Below are 16072 nucleotides of genomic sequence, written 5' to 3'. Positions count from 1 at the left end.
TAAACTAAATGGTTATTACTATAAAAGTTGTACATAAGTTTAAGATTTTGTTCTTACAAGGATTTTGACACAAAATATATTATATGGTGCACAGAGAAAGTAGATACTTTGCTTCAGAAGGAGAATGAGATGTAGGAAGAATTATTAGTACCTTTAGATAATAACTGTCATTCACCAAGAATCTGTGACTACTCAGACACCCATGTAAAATTGCTTTTTCCTCGGTGTGATGCAACCTGTAGAACAAGATTACATTTATCAGTCATAGTATTATACTATATATGACACTTCGGGAAAAGGCAACCTATCTTTAAATGTGCATTTTATACATTAATAGTAAATCGAACGCCACTTTACACATACACACACACATATATCTGTCTGAATCATGAACATTTCTTTTTGATCAAACTGTCCCTTTAATGGTTACTGAAAATTACACACGAAAAACAAGAATCTTATTTCTAGTTCAAGACAGAAGTCTCTTGTGAGGTTGATCGCACATTATGGTAAATGCAGAAATTTCCTTTTTATGTTCTCTAATTGCACTTTTGCATAACAAACTTTACACAAAACAATCACATATTCATAGTGTCTTATTAAAATGAGTTCTAAAGGTTTTCTACTCAATGTTATAGGGTTTGAGATCCTAAAAACATAAATTTATTATTACAGAATGTTTAGGTTCAAATCTTACAAACACTGTAGCTGTGTGATGATAGCCAGATAAATAGAACACATTTATCTTAACTTTCTAAATATAATATGAACAAGGGTTTGACAATTCCAAGAACTAGAGGAACAATTTTTCTTCTACCTTCCATCTTTTTTGGAAGGATTATTCTTCATGTAGCTATATGCAAAACTCACTGATGTAGCTCTTACAAAAAGCGTTTGACTTGCTCTTCGATTCTCTTGTTGTTTTCTTTCTAGTTATCTGAAACATTGAAATAAATAAGTCAAACTAATAGTAATGTTGGTCATATGTACCTGTAAAGGGCCCTTGCTGCATCCAAGGACATTCGAACACGTTGCTCCCATGAAAGATTTGGTTCTCGTGTCAGCAATTCCTGCAAAGTCCCCTTTTCACACAACTCCATCACCATAGAGTAGTGTGGTCCACCATCTAAAATAGTGAAGAAATTAAAATAGAAGTTCTAAGAAGTATGAAAAGAAAGGAAGATGAGCTGCTGATAGGTTGAAAAGGAAAGTTGTTAGAAAAAATATTTTGAACAAAGCAACATTGAAGAAGGGACTTTTAAAATAGAGACAGAAACGTTAAAAAGAAAGTAAGAAAAACAGGTGAGAGAACTTCATTTATAGGTCATAGTACTCACTGGAATTATCAATACAGATGCCATAGAGTCGTAGAATATTCAGACATTCAAATTTCTTCATCATCTTAATCTCTGTATTAAATGTTGTCCTCACAATTCTGGCAAAATAAAAAAAATAAAAAAAATAAATGTATGCTTACCTGATCAATTCTTTTCTTTCAGGCTGATGAGAGTCCATAGGAAATCCTTAACATGTGGGATATAATTCCTGCCACTAGGAGGAGGCCAAGAACCCACCACACAAGAGCTTTAATCCCTCGCACCACTCCTCAGTTTAAACGTATAGCCAAGGAGAGAAAAGGAAACAGATAGGTAGGAAAGACAAAGCAGGGTCTACAGAGGTGCAAATTATAACTGTCGCCCCAATTTTTTTTTCTTAAAAAGGGCAAGACCTGTGGACATCCCAAAAGAATATAATTTCTCAGGTAAGCATAAATTGTGCTTTTTTTTATATATATATAACAAGAGGTCATATCCTATTAGCTAGACACTGCGGCCTGAAGAACTTTCCTTCCAAAAAACACTTCTGAAGAAGCAAAAACATCAAAAAAGGTAAAATTTGGAAAAAGAATGCAGAAAAGTTGCAGCTTAGCAAATCTGTTCCAAGGATGCATATTTTTGAAACCCCAGGTAGTAGCAACTGCTCTGGTGGAATGAGCGGTGATACACTTAGGAGAAGACTTTCCTGCCACCAAGAAAACTTTAAAAATGACCCGTTTGAACCAGAAAGCTAAGGCTTCAGCAGACCTTTACAAGAACCAGAATAGAGAACAAATAAACTAGATATTTGTCTGGATTCTTTAGTAACTTGAAGATAAAACTTTAACACTCTAACCACCTCAAGTCATTATTTAGAAAAAGAAGGATTCTGACACAACAAGGAACAACAATATCCTGGTTGATATTTACTGAAGTAACAACCTAGGAAGAAAATTGTTTTTAGTACAAAGAACCGCCTTATCCTTGTGAAAAAAAAACCCAAGAAAACATCATTTATGCTTACCAGATAAATTCCTTTCCTTCCGGTTAGGGAGAGTCCACGGCTTCATTCCTTACTGTTGGGAAATGAAACACCTGGCCACCAGGAGGAGGTAAAAAAAAAACCCAGCCAAAGGCTTAAATATCCCTCCCACTTCCTCATTACCTCAGTCATTCTGCCGAGGGAACAAGGAAAAGTAAGAGCAACATTAGGGTATAAATGGTGCCAGAAGAATAAAATAAATAATAGGGGACCGCCTATAGACAAGAAACAACGGACCGGGGCCATGGAGTCTCCCTATCCAGAAGAATTTCTGGTAAGCATAAACTATGTTTTCCTTCCTAAGATAGGGAGAGTCCACGGCTTAATTCCTTACTGTTGGGAAAACTATACCCAAGCTCCAGAGGACACTGCATGAATAATGGGAGGGAACAAAAAGGAAGAGACGGACCCTATTCTGAGGGCACCACAGCCTGCAAAACTTTTCTCCCAAAAGTTGCTTTAGCCGAAGCAAAACCATCAAACTTATAACATTTGGAAAAAGTATGTAAGGAGGACCAGGTAGCCGCCTTTCAAATCTGATCCATAGAGGCCTCGTTCTTAAAGGCCCAAGAGGAAGCCACTGCTCTAGTGGAATGAGCCGTTATCCTCTCAGGAGGACGATGTCCCGCTGTCTCGTAAGCTAAGCGGATGCCACTCCTTAACCAAAAAGATAGGGAAGTCGAAGTAGCCTTCTGCCCCTTACGTTTCCCTGAAAAGACAACAAACAAACAAAGAGGAAGATTGTCTAAACTCCTTAGTGGCCTGAAGAAAGAACTTAAAAGGCGTGAACCACATCCAAATTGAGAAGTAAGCGTTCCTTTGATGAAGAAGGATTAGGACACAAGGAAGGAACCACAATCTTCTGATTGATGTTGCGATCTGACACAACCGTAGGAAGAAAACCCAATTTAGTATGTAAAACTGCCTTATCTGCATGACAAATCAGATAAGGGGTCTCACATTGCAAGACAGAGATCTCAGAAACTCTGCGCGCAGAGGCAATAGCCAATAAAAAGAGACCCTTCCGAGATAACAGTTTAATGTCAACGGAATGCAGAGGCTCAAATGGAACCTGTTGCAAAAACCGAAGAACAAGATTTAAGCTCCAAGGAGTAGCCCCAGACCTAAACACAGGTCTGATCCTAATCAGAGCCTTAACAAAGGACTGCACGTCTGGAAGCTCAGCCAGTCTCTTGTACAATAAAACCAACAGGGCCGAAATCTGTCCCCTCAAGAAACTAGCATAAAGGCCCTTCTCCAGCACATCCTGGAGAAAAGATAAGATCCTGGCAACCTTAACTATGTGCCAGGAAAAAAACACGCTCTTCACACCAGAATAAGTAGGTCCTCCACACCTTGTGGTAGATACGCCGGGTAACTGACTTACGAGCTTGAATAAGAGTATTAATGATTTCTCTTTGCTAAAATTAAGTGTTCAATCTCCACGCAGTCAGCCTTGGAGAATCTAGATTTTGATGAACAAATGGACCTTGTATCAGCAGGTCTCTGCGACAAGGTAACTTCCCCGGAGATGAGGACATCCCCACTAGATCTGCGAACAACGTCCTTTGCGGCCATGATAGAGCAATCAGGATTACGGATACCCGCTCCTGCTTGATGCGGGCCACCACTCGAGGAAGAAGTGGTAATGGAGTAAAAAGATATGAGTTTGAACCTACAGGGCCCTGCTAGTGCATCTATTAGATCCACTTGGGGAGACCTCAACCTGTACCTGGGTAGCTTGGTATTGAGACGGGATGCCATGAGATCTATCTCTGGTGTCCCCCACTTGCTGCATATCTCTGCAAACACCTTGGGATGGAAAGACCATTCCCCCGGATGGAAGGACTGCCTGCTGAGAAAATCCGCCTCCCAGTTGTCCAAACCCGGAATGTGGAATGCTGACAGCAATCAACTGTGGGCTTCCACCCACTCCAGAATCTAAGATACTTCCTTCATCGCCAAGGAACTTCTCGTTACCCCCTGATGGTTGATGTAAGCCATTGAGGTTATATTGTCTGATTGGAATCTGATAAACTGGGAAGAGCCCAGAAGTGGCCAAGCCTTCAAGGCTTTGAAGATTGCCATAGTTCCAAAATATTGATCAGGAGGGAGGACTCCTGTGTCCACAACCCCTGTGCCTTCCTGGCACCCGAAACAGCTCCCCATTCGTATAGGTATGCGTCCATAGTCACAATCTCCCAGGATGGTGTTAAGAAGCATGTCCCTTGGGACAGATTATCTGGGCAGAGCCACCAAGAAAGTGATTCTCTCGACTGGCTGTCTAATACAATCTGTTGAGACAGTTCTGAATGATCGCCGTTCCACTGCCTCAGCATGCACAGTTATAAAGGTCTGAGATGGAACCTTGCAAAAGGAATGATGTCCAAGCAGGACACCATGAGACCAATCACCTCCATACACTGAGCCACAGAGGCACTCAAGGAGGTCCGGCGGGCAAGACATGCCAAAGTTAGCTTGCAACGTCTCTGGTCTGTTAGAAATATCCTCATGCATATGGAATCTATTATAGTACCCAGGAATTCCACCCTGGTACTTGGGATAACAGAACTCTTTTTCAAGTTTATCTTCCATCCATGTGATTGAAGAAGACTGAGAAGGGACAAAAAAAAAAATCACTCAAAGCAGCATGTAAATAATTAATACACTGATTAATTAATCCCAACTGTTCAATAAATCCCCTTCAGAGGATATTAACCCTGGATCCTATCAAGGTATAAAGGAGCCACACTGTGACCTGGTTATATCGTTTTATGTTTGATCTTACCTCCAGGATCCATGCTGTAGAACAGAACACAGCCTCTTAAGTGTGACAGTCTGATAGCAGCGCTCCTGACATGGACTTGAGTGAGAAAAAGCAGGCAGAGAAACTCGTCAACACTGATTACAGTGTCACCCAGTTGGCCCCAATGGGTGACCCTGTAATCCACTTTGTATAACAACCCTGGTGTTGTTTTTAAATTTTTGTTTTTAATAAATATTTGCAAATTTTTACTTTTGGAGTGGATCTCATTTCCTACCGTCTGCCTGCAATCACTACTAAGTGCACAGCTACTGAGAAGCATTAAGCCTGCCTTTGTTTTCACTGCATCAATACCAAAAGATCGTTTGTTTGGGTGAGCTGCCACACCTGCCTGAATCTGCAACCTGTATCTACCAGCACATTGGTGTGCTTTGGGAGTATGTGAGTACCCACTTTATACTATAAAGCACATTTTTATGTATCATCCTTAATGGTCTGCACATATAGTGCTCTCTGTTTGTCTTACACCTGTTGCAGAACTACAGTATTTTAAGTATCCTTGAACGGGTGAGCAGTCACACCCATCTAAATCTACAGCCTGCCCCTACCAGCACATGAGTGTGCTTGTGGAGTATGTGAGTACTCATTCTGTTGCTTTATCTTATGTCTTCAATCAGACTATACCACACATGAGGCGCCCCTCTGTTTTTTTATTTCTCCTAGTTCTTGCCTGGATCATCCGGTTGAGAGGAGGCAGCCGCGGCTCAGCTATCAACTTATTTGTAAAAAGAGACATTTTCTTTCCTGTATACTCCAAAAGGTATTTATATAACCTTATATTGATATATTTTTTACCTCATAAGATAACATTAGTTTGTTTAAGTTTTAAATTGTCTCTAAGGGTTATCAATAACTACCATCTGAATTGTATACCATTCTGCGCCCCCTCCACTGTGATTTTATCACGTATTAGATATTTAAGCCTTTGGCTGGGGTGTCTTTGCCTCCTCCTTGTGGCCAGGTGTTGTATTTCCCAACAGTAAGGAATGAAGCTGTGGACTCTCCCTATCTTAGGAAGGAAAAGGGGAATTCACAAGATAAAGCAGACAATTAAGAGACTCTTCTAGCTAAAGATATAGCTAAAAGAAAAAGAACCTTGTAAGACAAACATTTAATATCTATGCCATACATACGTTCAACTGGATTACCTTGGAGAACAGAAATAACCAAATTTAAATACCCTAGAGGAGAGATAGGTCTCACAACTTGGCTTATACTTATTAGGGCTTGAACTAAAGTATGTACATCAGGAAGCATAACTAAATTATTTTGAAAGGAACATAAAAGTCTGAATTGTGGCCCTTCAAGGAACTGGCAGGCAGTCCTTTGACAAGACCATCTTGAAGAAAACTGAAGAAACCTAGGGATCCAAAAGGAATGCTAAAAAAAAAACTGTAAAAAAGCACAAAAGTATACCCTCCAAATCTTATGGGAAGTCCTTTAGGTGATAGGTTTTTTTTATTTGTTAAAGTTTCAAAAACAGAATCTGAAAAACCTATATATGCTTTAAAATTCGGTGTTAAACCTCCACACTGAAAAATATACGATTTGAGTGGAAGAGAGGATGAAATCAAGGAGTGGAGCTGGACATCTGAACACAATCTGTATAACCTGTTCTGTAGAAACACTAAAGGCATCTATCATTTGTGCCCTTGTATCCATGGATCTGGCTCAGAACACTAGCAGATTGTGATTCAAGTGAGAAGTCATAAAATCTACATCCAGCAAACCCCATTTGACAACTAGTTGATCGCAGTTCTTCTGATGAAGAGACCACTGTCCTGGGTGAACAGGTTGACCGACGGCTGAGATAATCCGCTTCCCAGTTCTTTACTCATGGAAAGAGCATCACTGGCAGGGAGCATAGGTTCTTTTCTGCCCAGAACAGAATCTCTGGAACTTCCTGGATTGCCAGATGGCTTCGGGTCCCTCCTTGATGATTTATGTATGCCACAGACCTGTCATTGTCTGACTGAAAGAACTTCTTGAGAAGGGATCAAGACTGAAGAGCTCAAAGAATCACTTAGAGCTCCAAGAACTTTGTTGGTAACCTCGCCTCCAGGAGACCAAACTCCTTATGCTCTTCGAGACTCCCAGACAGTGCCCCAACCCATAAGACCCATAAAGGCTGTAGAAAGGACACCCAAAGATCCAAGAAGGACTTTCCATTTACCAGGATAGAGATAATCTTATCGACAAATCCAACACCATCCGATAACAAAAATGCAGAGAACTTGTCCACTTTCTTTGAGCAGAGATATTTGGACAGGACAAAAGAAGGCAGGCAAACGGAACTGTATCCGCAGCTGACACCATTAGGCCCACATAGACCCTGAGTTATGATGACACCTAGAAGGACACTTTGGTAAATGGAGTTAAGGAACTCATTAGGACAATTATCCTCCAACTGTGATCCTGAAGGAAGGATGAGAGACTATGAGTGTAAGACTAGAGATCTATAGTAGACATGAACTGACCCTTTTGTATTAAGGGTAAAATCGTATGAATTATTTCCATGTTCTGAGACAGGAAATGTAAGAATTACTCATCTGCTCCAGATCCTGAATACATTGAATGAAGGCAGCCACTTTCAGGGAATTTTGTGGATGTGAGACAGATGGAATTGTTGGAGAAGGCCTGTATAGAAAGTCTATTTTTTAACCTTGAGAAATGATGTTTAGAATCCAAGGGTCTTAAACTGGTTTGGGGGCCGTTTCTACCTTACCTGGAAACAATGGATTTGATAAATCTCTAACCAGAGCTAAACAGAACCTTCTGCTGGAAAAGGAATTGTGACATCTGGTTCTGAAAGCAATCAATAGAACTGCACTTTCACTGCAGCCAGAACTAAAAAGTACAAAGTGAAAGCCTGCTCCATAAAACAAAGCAAAGCCTTAAGTCCTCAGTAATCCTCTAGTTAAGGAGTTCATTTGCACAGTTGCTAAGCACCAAAACACCCCTTGAGAAAATGTAATGCATATCAGACGACATTATTTAGTAAAGAGACATATAACACATCCCCATAAAGGAATTGTGTCTGTGTGAAAATTGAAGGGTCCCCTGGCTATGCTACACATGTAAAGATGTACCTGCTAATAGCCTGTGGGCTTTGTGAGTTCTCTGTACTTACCTTAATGGTACCCACTCCACTGAACTAACCAGCTGAGGGAAAAGCTGCATGCAGTAGAGCCCATCCAGTGCTGTACACATACAGCAGAGGATAAGAGAGGAAATACCTTAGATCCCCCAGAAGGCGGCTAAGGGACATGTCCCCATGATATCAGAGTGATGAAGGCTGAAATCCCATTGGGAGATACTCCTATGCACCTGCATAATTAATAGTGCTTGCAATTCTTTGCTTGAATCTTCTTGAATGATACTTCCTTGGGGTAATGGGTCGCACATTAGTCTGAACTTCCATAAAGTGATCCATAAACAAGTAGCTGGAACACCTATCTTCAACCTCAATGCTGGGAGGCCAAGAACAAATGGAGGATAGATGGGAGGTATTAAAGCTTGTGTGGGTTCTTGGCCTCCTAGTGGTGAGAATTATATCCCACGTTAAGGATTTTCTATGGACTAATCATCATACAAAAGAAAGGAGATTTCTGACTAATTATTTACCGTTTAAGGATCAATGTGAGATATACAAACTAGAGTAGGTTAAAAAAGCTAGTGAGTTAGGAGGCTCAGGGCTCATTTTTTACATACACAATATATATTTTTTAAAGTACCCCAATCTCGGCTAAAATCTTATTTGTTTCTTAAAAGTGTTAATGAAAAACAAATTATGCTTACCAGATAATTTCATTTCCTTCTGTATAAGGAGAGTTCACAGCATCATTCCTTACTGTTGGGAAATACTGAACCTGGCCACCAGGAGGAGGCAAAGATACCCCAGCCAAAGGCTTAAATACCTCTCTCACTTCCCCCATCCCCCAGTCATTCTGCAGAGAGAACAAGGAACAGTAGGAGAAATATCAGGGTATAAATGGTGCCAGAAGTAAAACAAAATTTAGAGGGCCGCCCATAGGAGAACACGGGTGGGGGCCGTGGACTCTCCTTATACAGAAGGAAATTAAATTATCTGATAAGCATAATTTATGGTTTTCCTTCTTAATATAAGGAGAGTCCACAGCATCATTTCTTACTGTTGGGAAACTTATGCCCAAACTCTGGGACACTGAATGATAACGGGAGGGACAAAAAGAAGCAGACCCTAATCTGAGGGCACCACAGCCTGCAAAACCATTCTCCCGAAGGCTGCTTCAACTGAAGCAAAAACATAAAACTTGGAAAATTTAGAAAAAGTATGTATGTAAGGAGGACCAGGTAGCGGCCTTACAAATCTGATCCATAGAGGCCTCATTCTTAAAGGTCCAAGAGGAAGCTACTGCTCTAGTAGAATGAGCCTTAATCCTCTGAGGAGGTTTTGTGTCCTACTGACTCATAAGCAAAGCAGATAACACTCCTTAACCAAAAAGATAAGGAAGTCGAAGAGACCTTCTGACCCTAACGCTTCCCAGAATAGACAACAAACAAGGAAGAAGTTTGTCTAAAATCCTTAGTAGCCTGAAGACAGAACTTCAAGGCACGAACCACGTCCAAATTATGAAGCAAACGTTCCTTCGAAGAAGGAGGATTGGGACACAAGGAAAGAACCACAATCTCTTGATTGATCTTACGGTCTGACACAACCTTAGAAAGAAAATCTAACTTACTACGTAGGACAGCCTTATCAGAATGGAACACTAGATAAGGAGGCTCACATTGCAATGCAGCAATTTTAGATACTCTGCACGCAGAAGCAATAGCCAGTAGAAAAATAATCTTCCAGGACAACAATTTAATGTCAATTTCATGCACAGGCTCAAACTGAGCCCGTTGCAAAACCTTAAGAACAAGATTTAGACTCTAAGGAGGAGCCTTAGATCTAAACACAGGTCTAATCCTAGTCAGAGCCTTAACAAAGGACTGTACATCTGGAAGCTCCGAGAGCCTCTTGTGCAGTAAAACAGACAGGGCCGAAATATGTCCCGTCAGGGAACTGGCAGAAAGGCCCTTCTCCAGTCCATCCTGGAGAAACGACAGGATGCTGGCAACCTTAACTTTATGCCAGGAAAATCAATGCTCTTCACACCAAAATAAGTAGGTCCTCCACACCTTATGATAGATGCAACGAGTAACCGGCTTACGAGCTTGAATGAGAGTATCAATAACTCTCAAAAAAACCTCTCTTGGCTAGAACTAAGCATTCAATCTCCACGCAGTCAGCCTCAGAGAATCTAGATCTTGATGAACAAAAGGACCTTGTTCCAGCAGATCCCTGCGACAAGGTAACTTCCACGGAGGAGATGATGACATCCCCACCAGATCCGCAAACCACATCCTTCGTAGCCACGATGGAGCAATCTGTATCACTGATGCTTGCTCCTGCTTGATGTGAACCACTACACAATGAAGGAGTGGTAACCTCAGGAAAAAGGTAAATAAGACTGAACCTCCAAGGCACTGCTAATGCATCTATTAGCTCCGCCTGAGGATTCCTGGACCTCAAGCCATATCTGGGTAGCTTGGTATTGAGATGGGGCACCATGAGATCTATCTCTGGCGTCCCCCACCTGTTTTATATCTCCGTAACACTTTGGGATGGAGATACCATTCCCCTGAATAAAGAGATTGTCTGTTGAAAAAAATCTGCTTCCCAGTTCTCCACACCCGGAATGTGGATCGCTGACAACGAACAGCTGTGGGCCTCCGACCACTCCAGAATCTGAGATACTTTCCTCATCGCTAGGGAGCTTCTCACTCCACCCTGATGGTTGATGTAAGCCACTGAGGTTATATTGTCCGATTGGAATCTGATAAACTAAGACGAACCTAGAAGGGGCCAAGCTTTCAGAGCATTGAAGATTGCCCAAAGTTCAAGAATGTTGATTGGGAGGGAGCATTTCTCCTGAGTCCACAGGCCCTGTGCCTTCTTGGTACCCTGATAGACTTGCGTCTGTAGTCACTATATCCTAGGATGGTCTTAAGAAGGATGTCCCTCGGGAAAGATTTTCTGGACAGTGCCACCAAAAGAGCAATTCTCTCGACCGTTTGTCCAGAGAAATTTGTTGACAGATCTGAATGATCGCCGTTCCACTGCCTCAGCATGCTCAGTTGCAACAGTCTGAGACGGAACCTGGCAAATGGAATGATGTCCATGCACACCATGAGACCAATCACCTCCATACAAGTAGCCACAGAGGGTCATAATGAGGTCTGGAGGGCAAGACATGCCTAAGCTAGCTTGCAACGTCTCTGATCTGTTAGACTCCATATCCATGAGGATATTTCTATTATAGTACCCAGTAATTCCACCCTGGTGCTTGGAATAAGAGAACTCTTTTCTAGGTTTATCTTCCATCTATGAGATCGAAGAGAGAGAAGAGATTCCTAATGGCCCTCCACCAGACGAAAAGATGGTGCTTGTTCCAGAATATCGTTCAAGTAGGGGGCTACTGCTATACCCCGGGTTCTGGCAACGGCTAGAAGAGCCCCTAGAACCTTTGTAAAAATCCTTGGAACAGTAGCTAGACCAAACGGAGGTGCAATGAACTGAAAGTAGTGCTGGTCCAGGAACGCAAACCTTAGGAACTGGAAGTGATTCTTGTGGATTGGAACGTGAAGGTAAGCATCCTTCAGATCTATAGTGGTCATGAACTGTCCTTCCTGAACTAAGAAGCCTTAGCATTTAGGCAAATAATCTGCATGTTTGCATCACAGATAAAAGAATTAGCAATACTCAAGGCCTTAATTCTTTCCTGGATAATGTTGAGGGGACCCTCCACCTCAATAAATTCCGATAAGGAGTTGCACCAGTAGGTAGCTGCTTCAGCAACCGCGGCAACCACCGCTGACGGTTGAAATAAATATCCTGTATGTTGAAACATCTTTCTTAGAAGAGTTTCCATCTTCTTATCCATCAGCTCTCTGAACGACGAGCTATCCTCAAGCAGGATAGTAGTACGTTTGGCAAGCATGGAGATAGCGCCATCCACCTTAGGGACGGAACCCCACAACTCCAATTGAGAGTCCGGGAATAATTTTTTGAAGGAAGACGAAGGCGAAAAGGAAGATCCAATTCTGTCCCATTCGTTCTTAATAATGATCGCCATCTTTACAGGCACAGGAAAAGTCAGAGGCACTACCCTGTCCTCGTAAACTCTGTCTAATTTAGGAATCAAAGGTTCATCAGGCAGCTTGGCCTCTGGAACCTCTAATGTAGACAGAAGTTCCTTTAGAAGAAAACGTAAGTGTTCAATCTTAAATCTAAAGGCTGGTTCCTCTGCAGCAGGAGTCTTAGAGGCAGCAGACTCCGTCCCAGAAAGTTTACCCTCTGAAGCCTCAGAGTGCGACTCATCCTCTAACTGAGACAGAGCAAAAAAATCCAATAAATTACATGATGACCCCGGAGCAGGAGAGCTATGTTTAACCTTTCACTAGCATTTAGCAGGGTGAGGGCCTCAGACACCGCCGTTTTTAACTGCGCAGTAAAATCTGATGGTAAAAGGCCCCCTCCAGATAGAGGATTAAGCATGCTACGGGAGCTGCGTGTGTAGAAGGAGATGAATGTTGGGTATGCACCTCACAGGACGGCTCAGTGGTACTAAAAGGGTTAACCTTTTGTGACCGAATAACATTGTCAAGGCATGTGGAACATAGTTGAAAGGGCGGGCATACCAAGGCCTCTTCACAATATAAACAGGTATTACTATTTGGAATAGAGGTAGAGGGAGTACCCTCTAATATCTCAGAATCCTCCATAGCTTAAGCTAATGACAGCAGCACACAGAAAATAAACAAACAATCTTTATTTCTCAAAAAACGGCACCTTTATACCCCAATGGCTGGGGCACTCACCACCCCATAGACCCAGACAATGCAGAGAAATAGCGTCTTCTCCGACAGCCAGCTCGGTCAGGAAAGAGGAAATGAAAGCTAAACCACTCATGGTCACATAGTGCGCAAGGCAGGACCGACCCTGCTGTAAGAAGAAAGCACGCCAAGCTACAAGCTGAGCAGCACTCAAAGTAAAAACCTGTGCATCCCAGCCACATAAACAGCCTATGAGCCCAATAAAATCTCACACATAAAGCAGCATAAAATCAAAGCATCACATTTGATTAATCCCCACTGTTCAATAATCCCCCTCAGGAGATATTAACCCATGATTCTATTAAGAATAAAGGAGCCACACTGTGACCCTCTCTTCTAGTGTTTTCAACATATGTAAAAATTGAAACGATCTTATCAGAATCCATGCTGTGGAACAGAAACACAGCCTCTCAAGTGCGACAGTCTTGTAGCATAGCTCCTGACATAGACTTAAGTGAGAAAACAAGCAAGCAGTGAAACTCGTCAACACTGATTGCTTAGGAGCTGTTAGCAGGCAGTCTGGATGGGTTCGCAGAAAGACTCTCCCTGCATCTCCAGACTCTAATTTTCGTCAATGCTCTCACTGAGAGGCTGACAAAACTACTTAAAACTCCAGTCCCATATAGAAGGGCAGATACCCTTCCTAAGGAACTACTCTGAAATCTTCTGACACTTCTCTGCCATCCTCATGTGTCGAAAGGCAAAGAATGACTGGGGGATGGGGGAAGTGTGAGAGGTATTTAAGCCTTTGGCTGGGGTGTTTTCGCCTGCTCCTGGTGGCCAGGTTCAGTATTTCCCAACAGTAAGGAATGATGCCGTGGACTCTCCTTATATTAAGAAGAAATTTTATTTTTATGTTATATTATTTACACCAAGCTTGCCCAGCCTAAGGCCCATGGATCAGTATGTGTTTACCAGACCATTTATACTAGGCCCTCTTGTTCTTCATATTTATTTTAGGTGAATAAACCAGGGGGGTATTTTATATATATCTTGATGTACATAATACTGACATTTTTATATACATTATTAGAAAACAAATATTTGTACTTCTCAAGAAAAAACAATGGTACATATCTTGCTATACAATTGCTTATTTGTTAAGTATAATTATGATGCACAAATTTTAATTTGAAAAGTATTTTTAAAATGTGGTAAAAAAGTCTTTCACATGTAAAGTCAGGTTACCTCAGGTCTAGAGCAAGGTGGTTTATTAAAAGAAAAAAAAAAAGAAATTTTTTAGAGACTTACGCATCATCTTGGACCAGATCACCCTTTAGTACTTTTATAGCCACTGGGGTCCTATGGTATTCTCCTTTGTAAGTATTGTGGCCTGGTTTCTCTATCAACAGCTCTCCACGCTTCAAATCTGATGGATTTATCACTGAGGTGTCTTCCCAAGGAGTGCGCTGAACTGAATATTAAAAATAAATAAATGCATATATATGTACAAAAATTGACAGCAAAAAAATAAATAAAAAGAATAATAATAATAATAATAATAAAAGCTTAAAAGTGAGGCTCAACAAAAACATTAAGCCCCACAAGTGGCAAACACATAATAATACAGTGTTAATGCCTTCAAGCTTATTTTAGACAGTAATTAAAGGACTGCCCTAGAAAGAAAGTAACCCACTTATCCCAGTTGCCACCAGGACCCTGGATTCACATGTGCTACTCTACTAATCTGTAGTAACTGCATTATGTGAAAAGAATATTGTATTTTTTTTTTTAAATTGCTAGAATTAGATGTTTACAGATTGTGTCAAAAAGCAACCTGTCAATGGGGGTGGGGGGAGAGAAACCCCAGCCCATTTAAAAGGGTGTTCCTGTCGTCACAATGAATACATTTAACTATAATCAGCTGCTTGCATACATTGTTCTTTGAATGTATTTTGCAAGATGGACTTACAGCATACTCTTAGTTTATCAACCTTTTCGATAATGTCCTGTATTCCGTCATTCAAGTGATCCACTCTGTCAGCCAGCGGTTTAATCTCAGCTGTAGTAAAACAAAACAAGCCAAAAAATACTTTAGACCTGACTCTTGAATTCTCCATAGCACTACAGGATATTAATTCAATGAATTAAGCATCTCATCCCTGCGTTATTTAATGAGAGTAAGCATATGTATATAGTTCCCATAAAGTAGCCTGAGTAAAAAAGCTGCATATTTAGCATCTGTCTTACATAGATTATGAATACTTATAAACGTATTATAGTTAAAGGATGCAAGTATGTATAGTATATATCAGCACTGTATGGATTTCCCCCCCCCCTTAATTTGTTCTACCAGCTGCTCCTTTAGGTTTACTCTTACAACTGAAATTGTTTTTGTTCATTAAAAACACCACCCATAATGAAAACTTTAGTACCTACGCAGCAGCCTTTTTTTGTAGAGAATAAAATAAGATAATCACCTATGCTCTTCCTACTACCTTAAAGGGACACTGAACCCATAATAAGCTTTGGGGAGCTGGGCCACATGATATAAATTAACTCATGCACTGATCTATCGATGCAATCACTTGACAACATGGTCAAGTAAACTGAAGCATTATTAGGACTGCAATATGCACTCAAGCCACACTGTCAGCAGTGAAAAAAGCAGATTACTCTTTAAAAACGGACATTATATATTCTTATATATGTATTTATATATGTATTAGTATTTAATAGCCATTTAGAACTGAATCAGTGTAGCACTAAAATTGTGCTTTCATAACGCTTGCATTTTTTGACTAGTTTTATTTTTTCTGCCTTAGAATAATTTTGTGAGCATTGTACATTGAGCTAGCACAGATAAAGTAGTTTGCTCAATGTCTAGAGCTGGTACAATAAATAAATATATAAATCTAATTAAAATTATTCTCCTGTGTTGGAGCTGTTGGTATGTCTACATCATTTAAACTTTTTTTTTGTTTCCTGTATCCACACAAATTATACCTCAAGGCCAACCATTTTTTAGAA

The 16072-nt window shown here is 40.8% G+C and overlaps 1 protein-coding gene across 1 annotated transcript in view; it reads right to left on the bottom strand.

The window, feature by feature from the left end:
- LOC128649086 (mixed lineage kinase domain-like protein) overlaps window positions 1-16072 on the bottom strand; it is a 166059-nt gene that overhangs the window by 84628 nt on the left and 65359 nt on the right. Inside the window, exons 3-7 of the mRNA XM_053702149.1 lie at window positions 15015-15104; window positions 14354-14516; window positions 1338-1435; window positions 991-1126; window positions 152-236 (exon numbers count right to left, since the gene is read on the bottom strand). Of these exons, the coding sequence (XP_053558124.1) occupies window positions 152-236; window positions 991-1126; window positions 1338-1435; window positions 14354-14516; window positions 15015-15104 (572 nt within the window). The remainder of the gene's footprint in view (window positions 1-151; window positions 237-990; window positions 1127-1337; window positions 1436-14353; window positions 14517-15014; window positions 15105-16072) is intronic.

This window comes from Bombina bombina, chromosome 1 (assembly GCF_027579735.1).
Source record: "Bombina bombina isolate aBomBom1 chromosome 1, aBomBom1.pri, whole genome shotgun sequence".
NCBI lineage: Eukaryota > Metazoa > Chordata > Amphibia > Anura > Bombinatoridae > Bombina > Bombina bombina.
The sequence above is the reverse complement of the archived record's forward strand: the minus strand, read 5'-3'. Positions and strand labels throughout refer to the sequence as shown.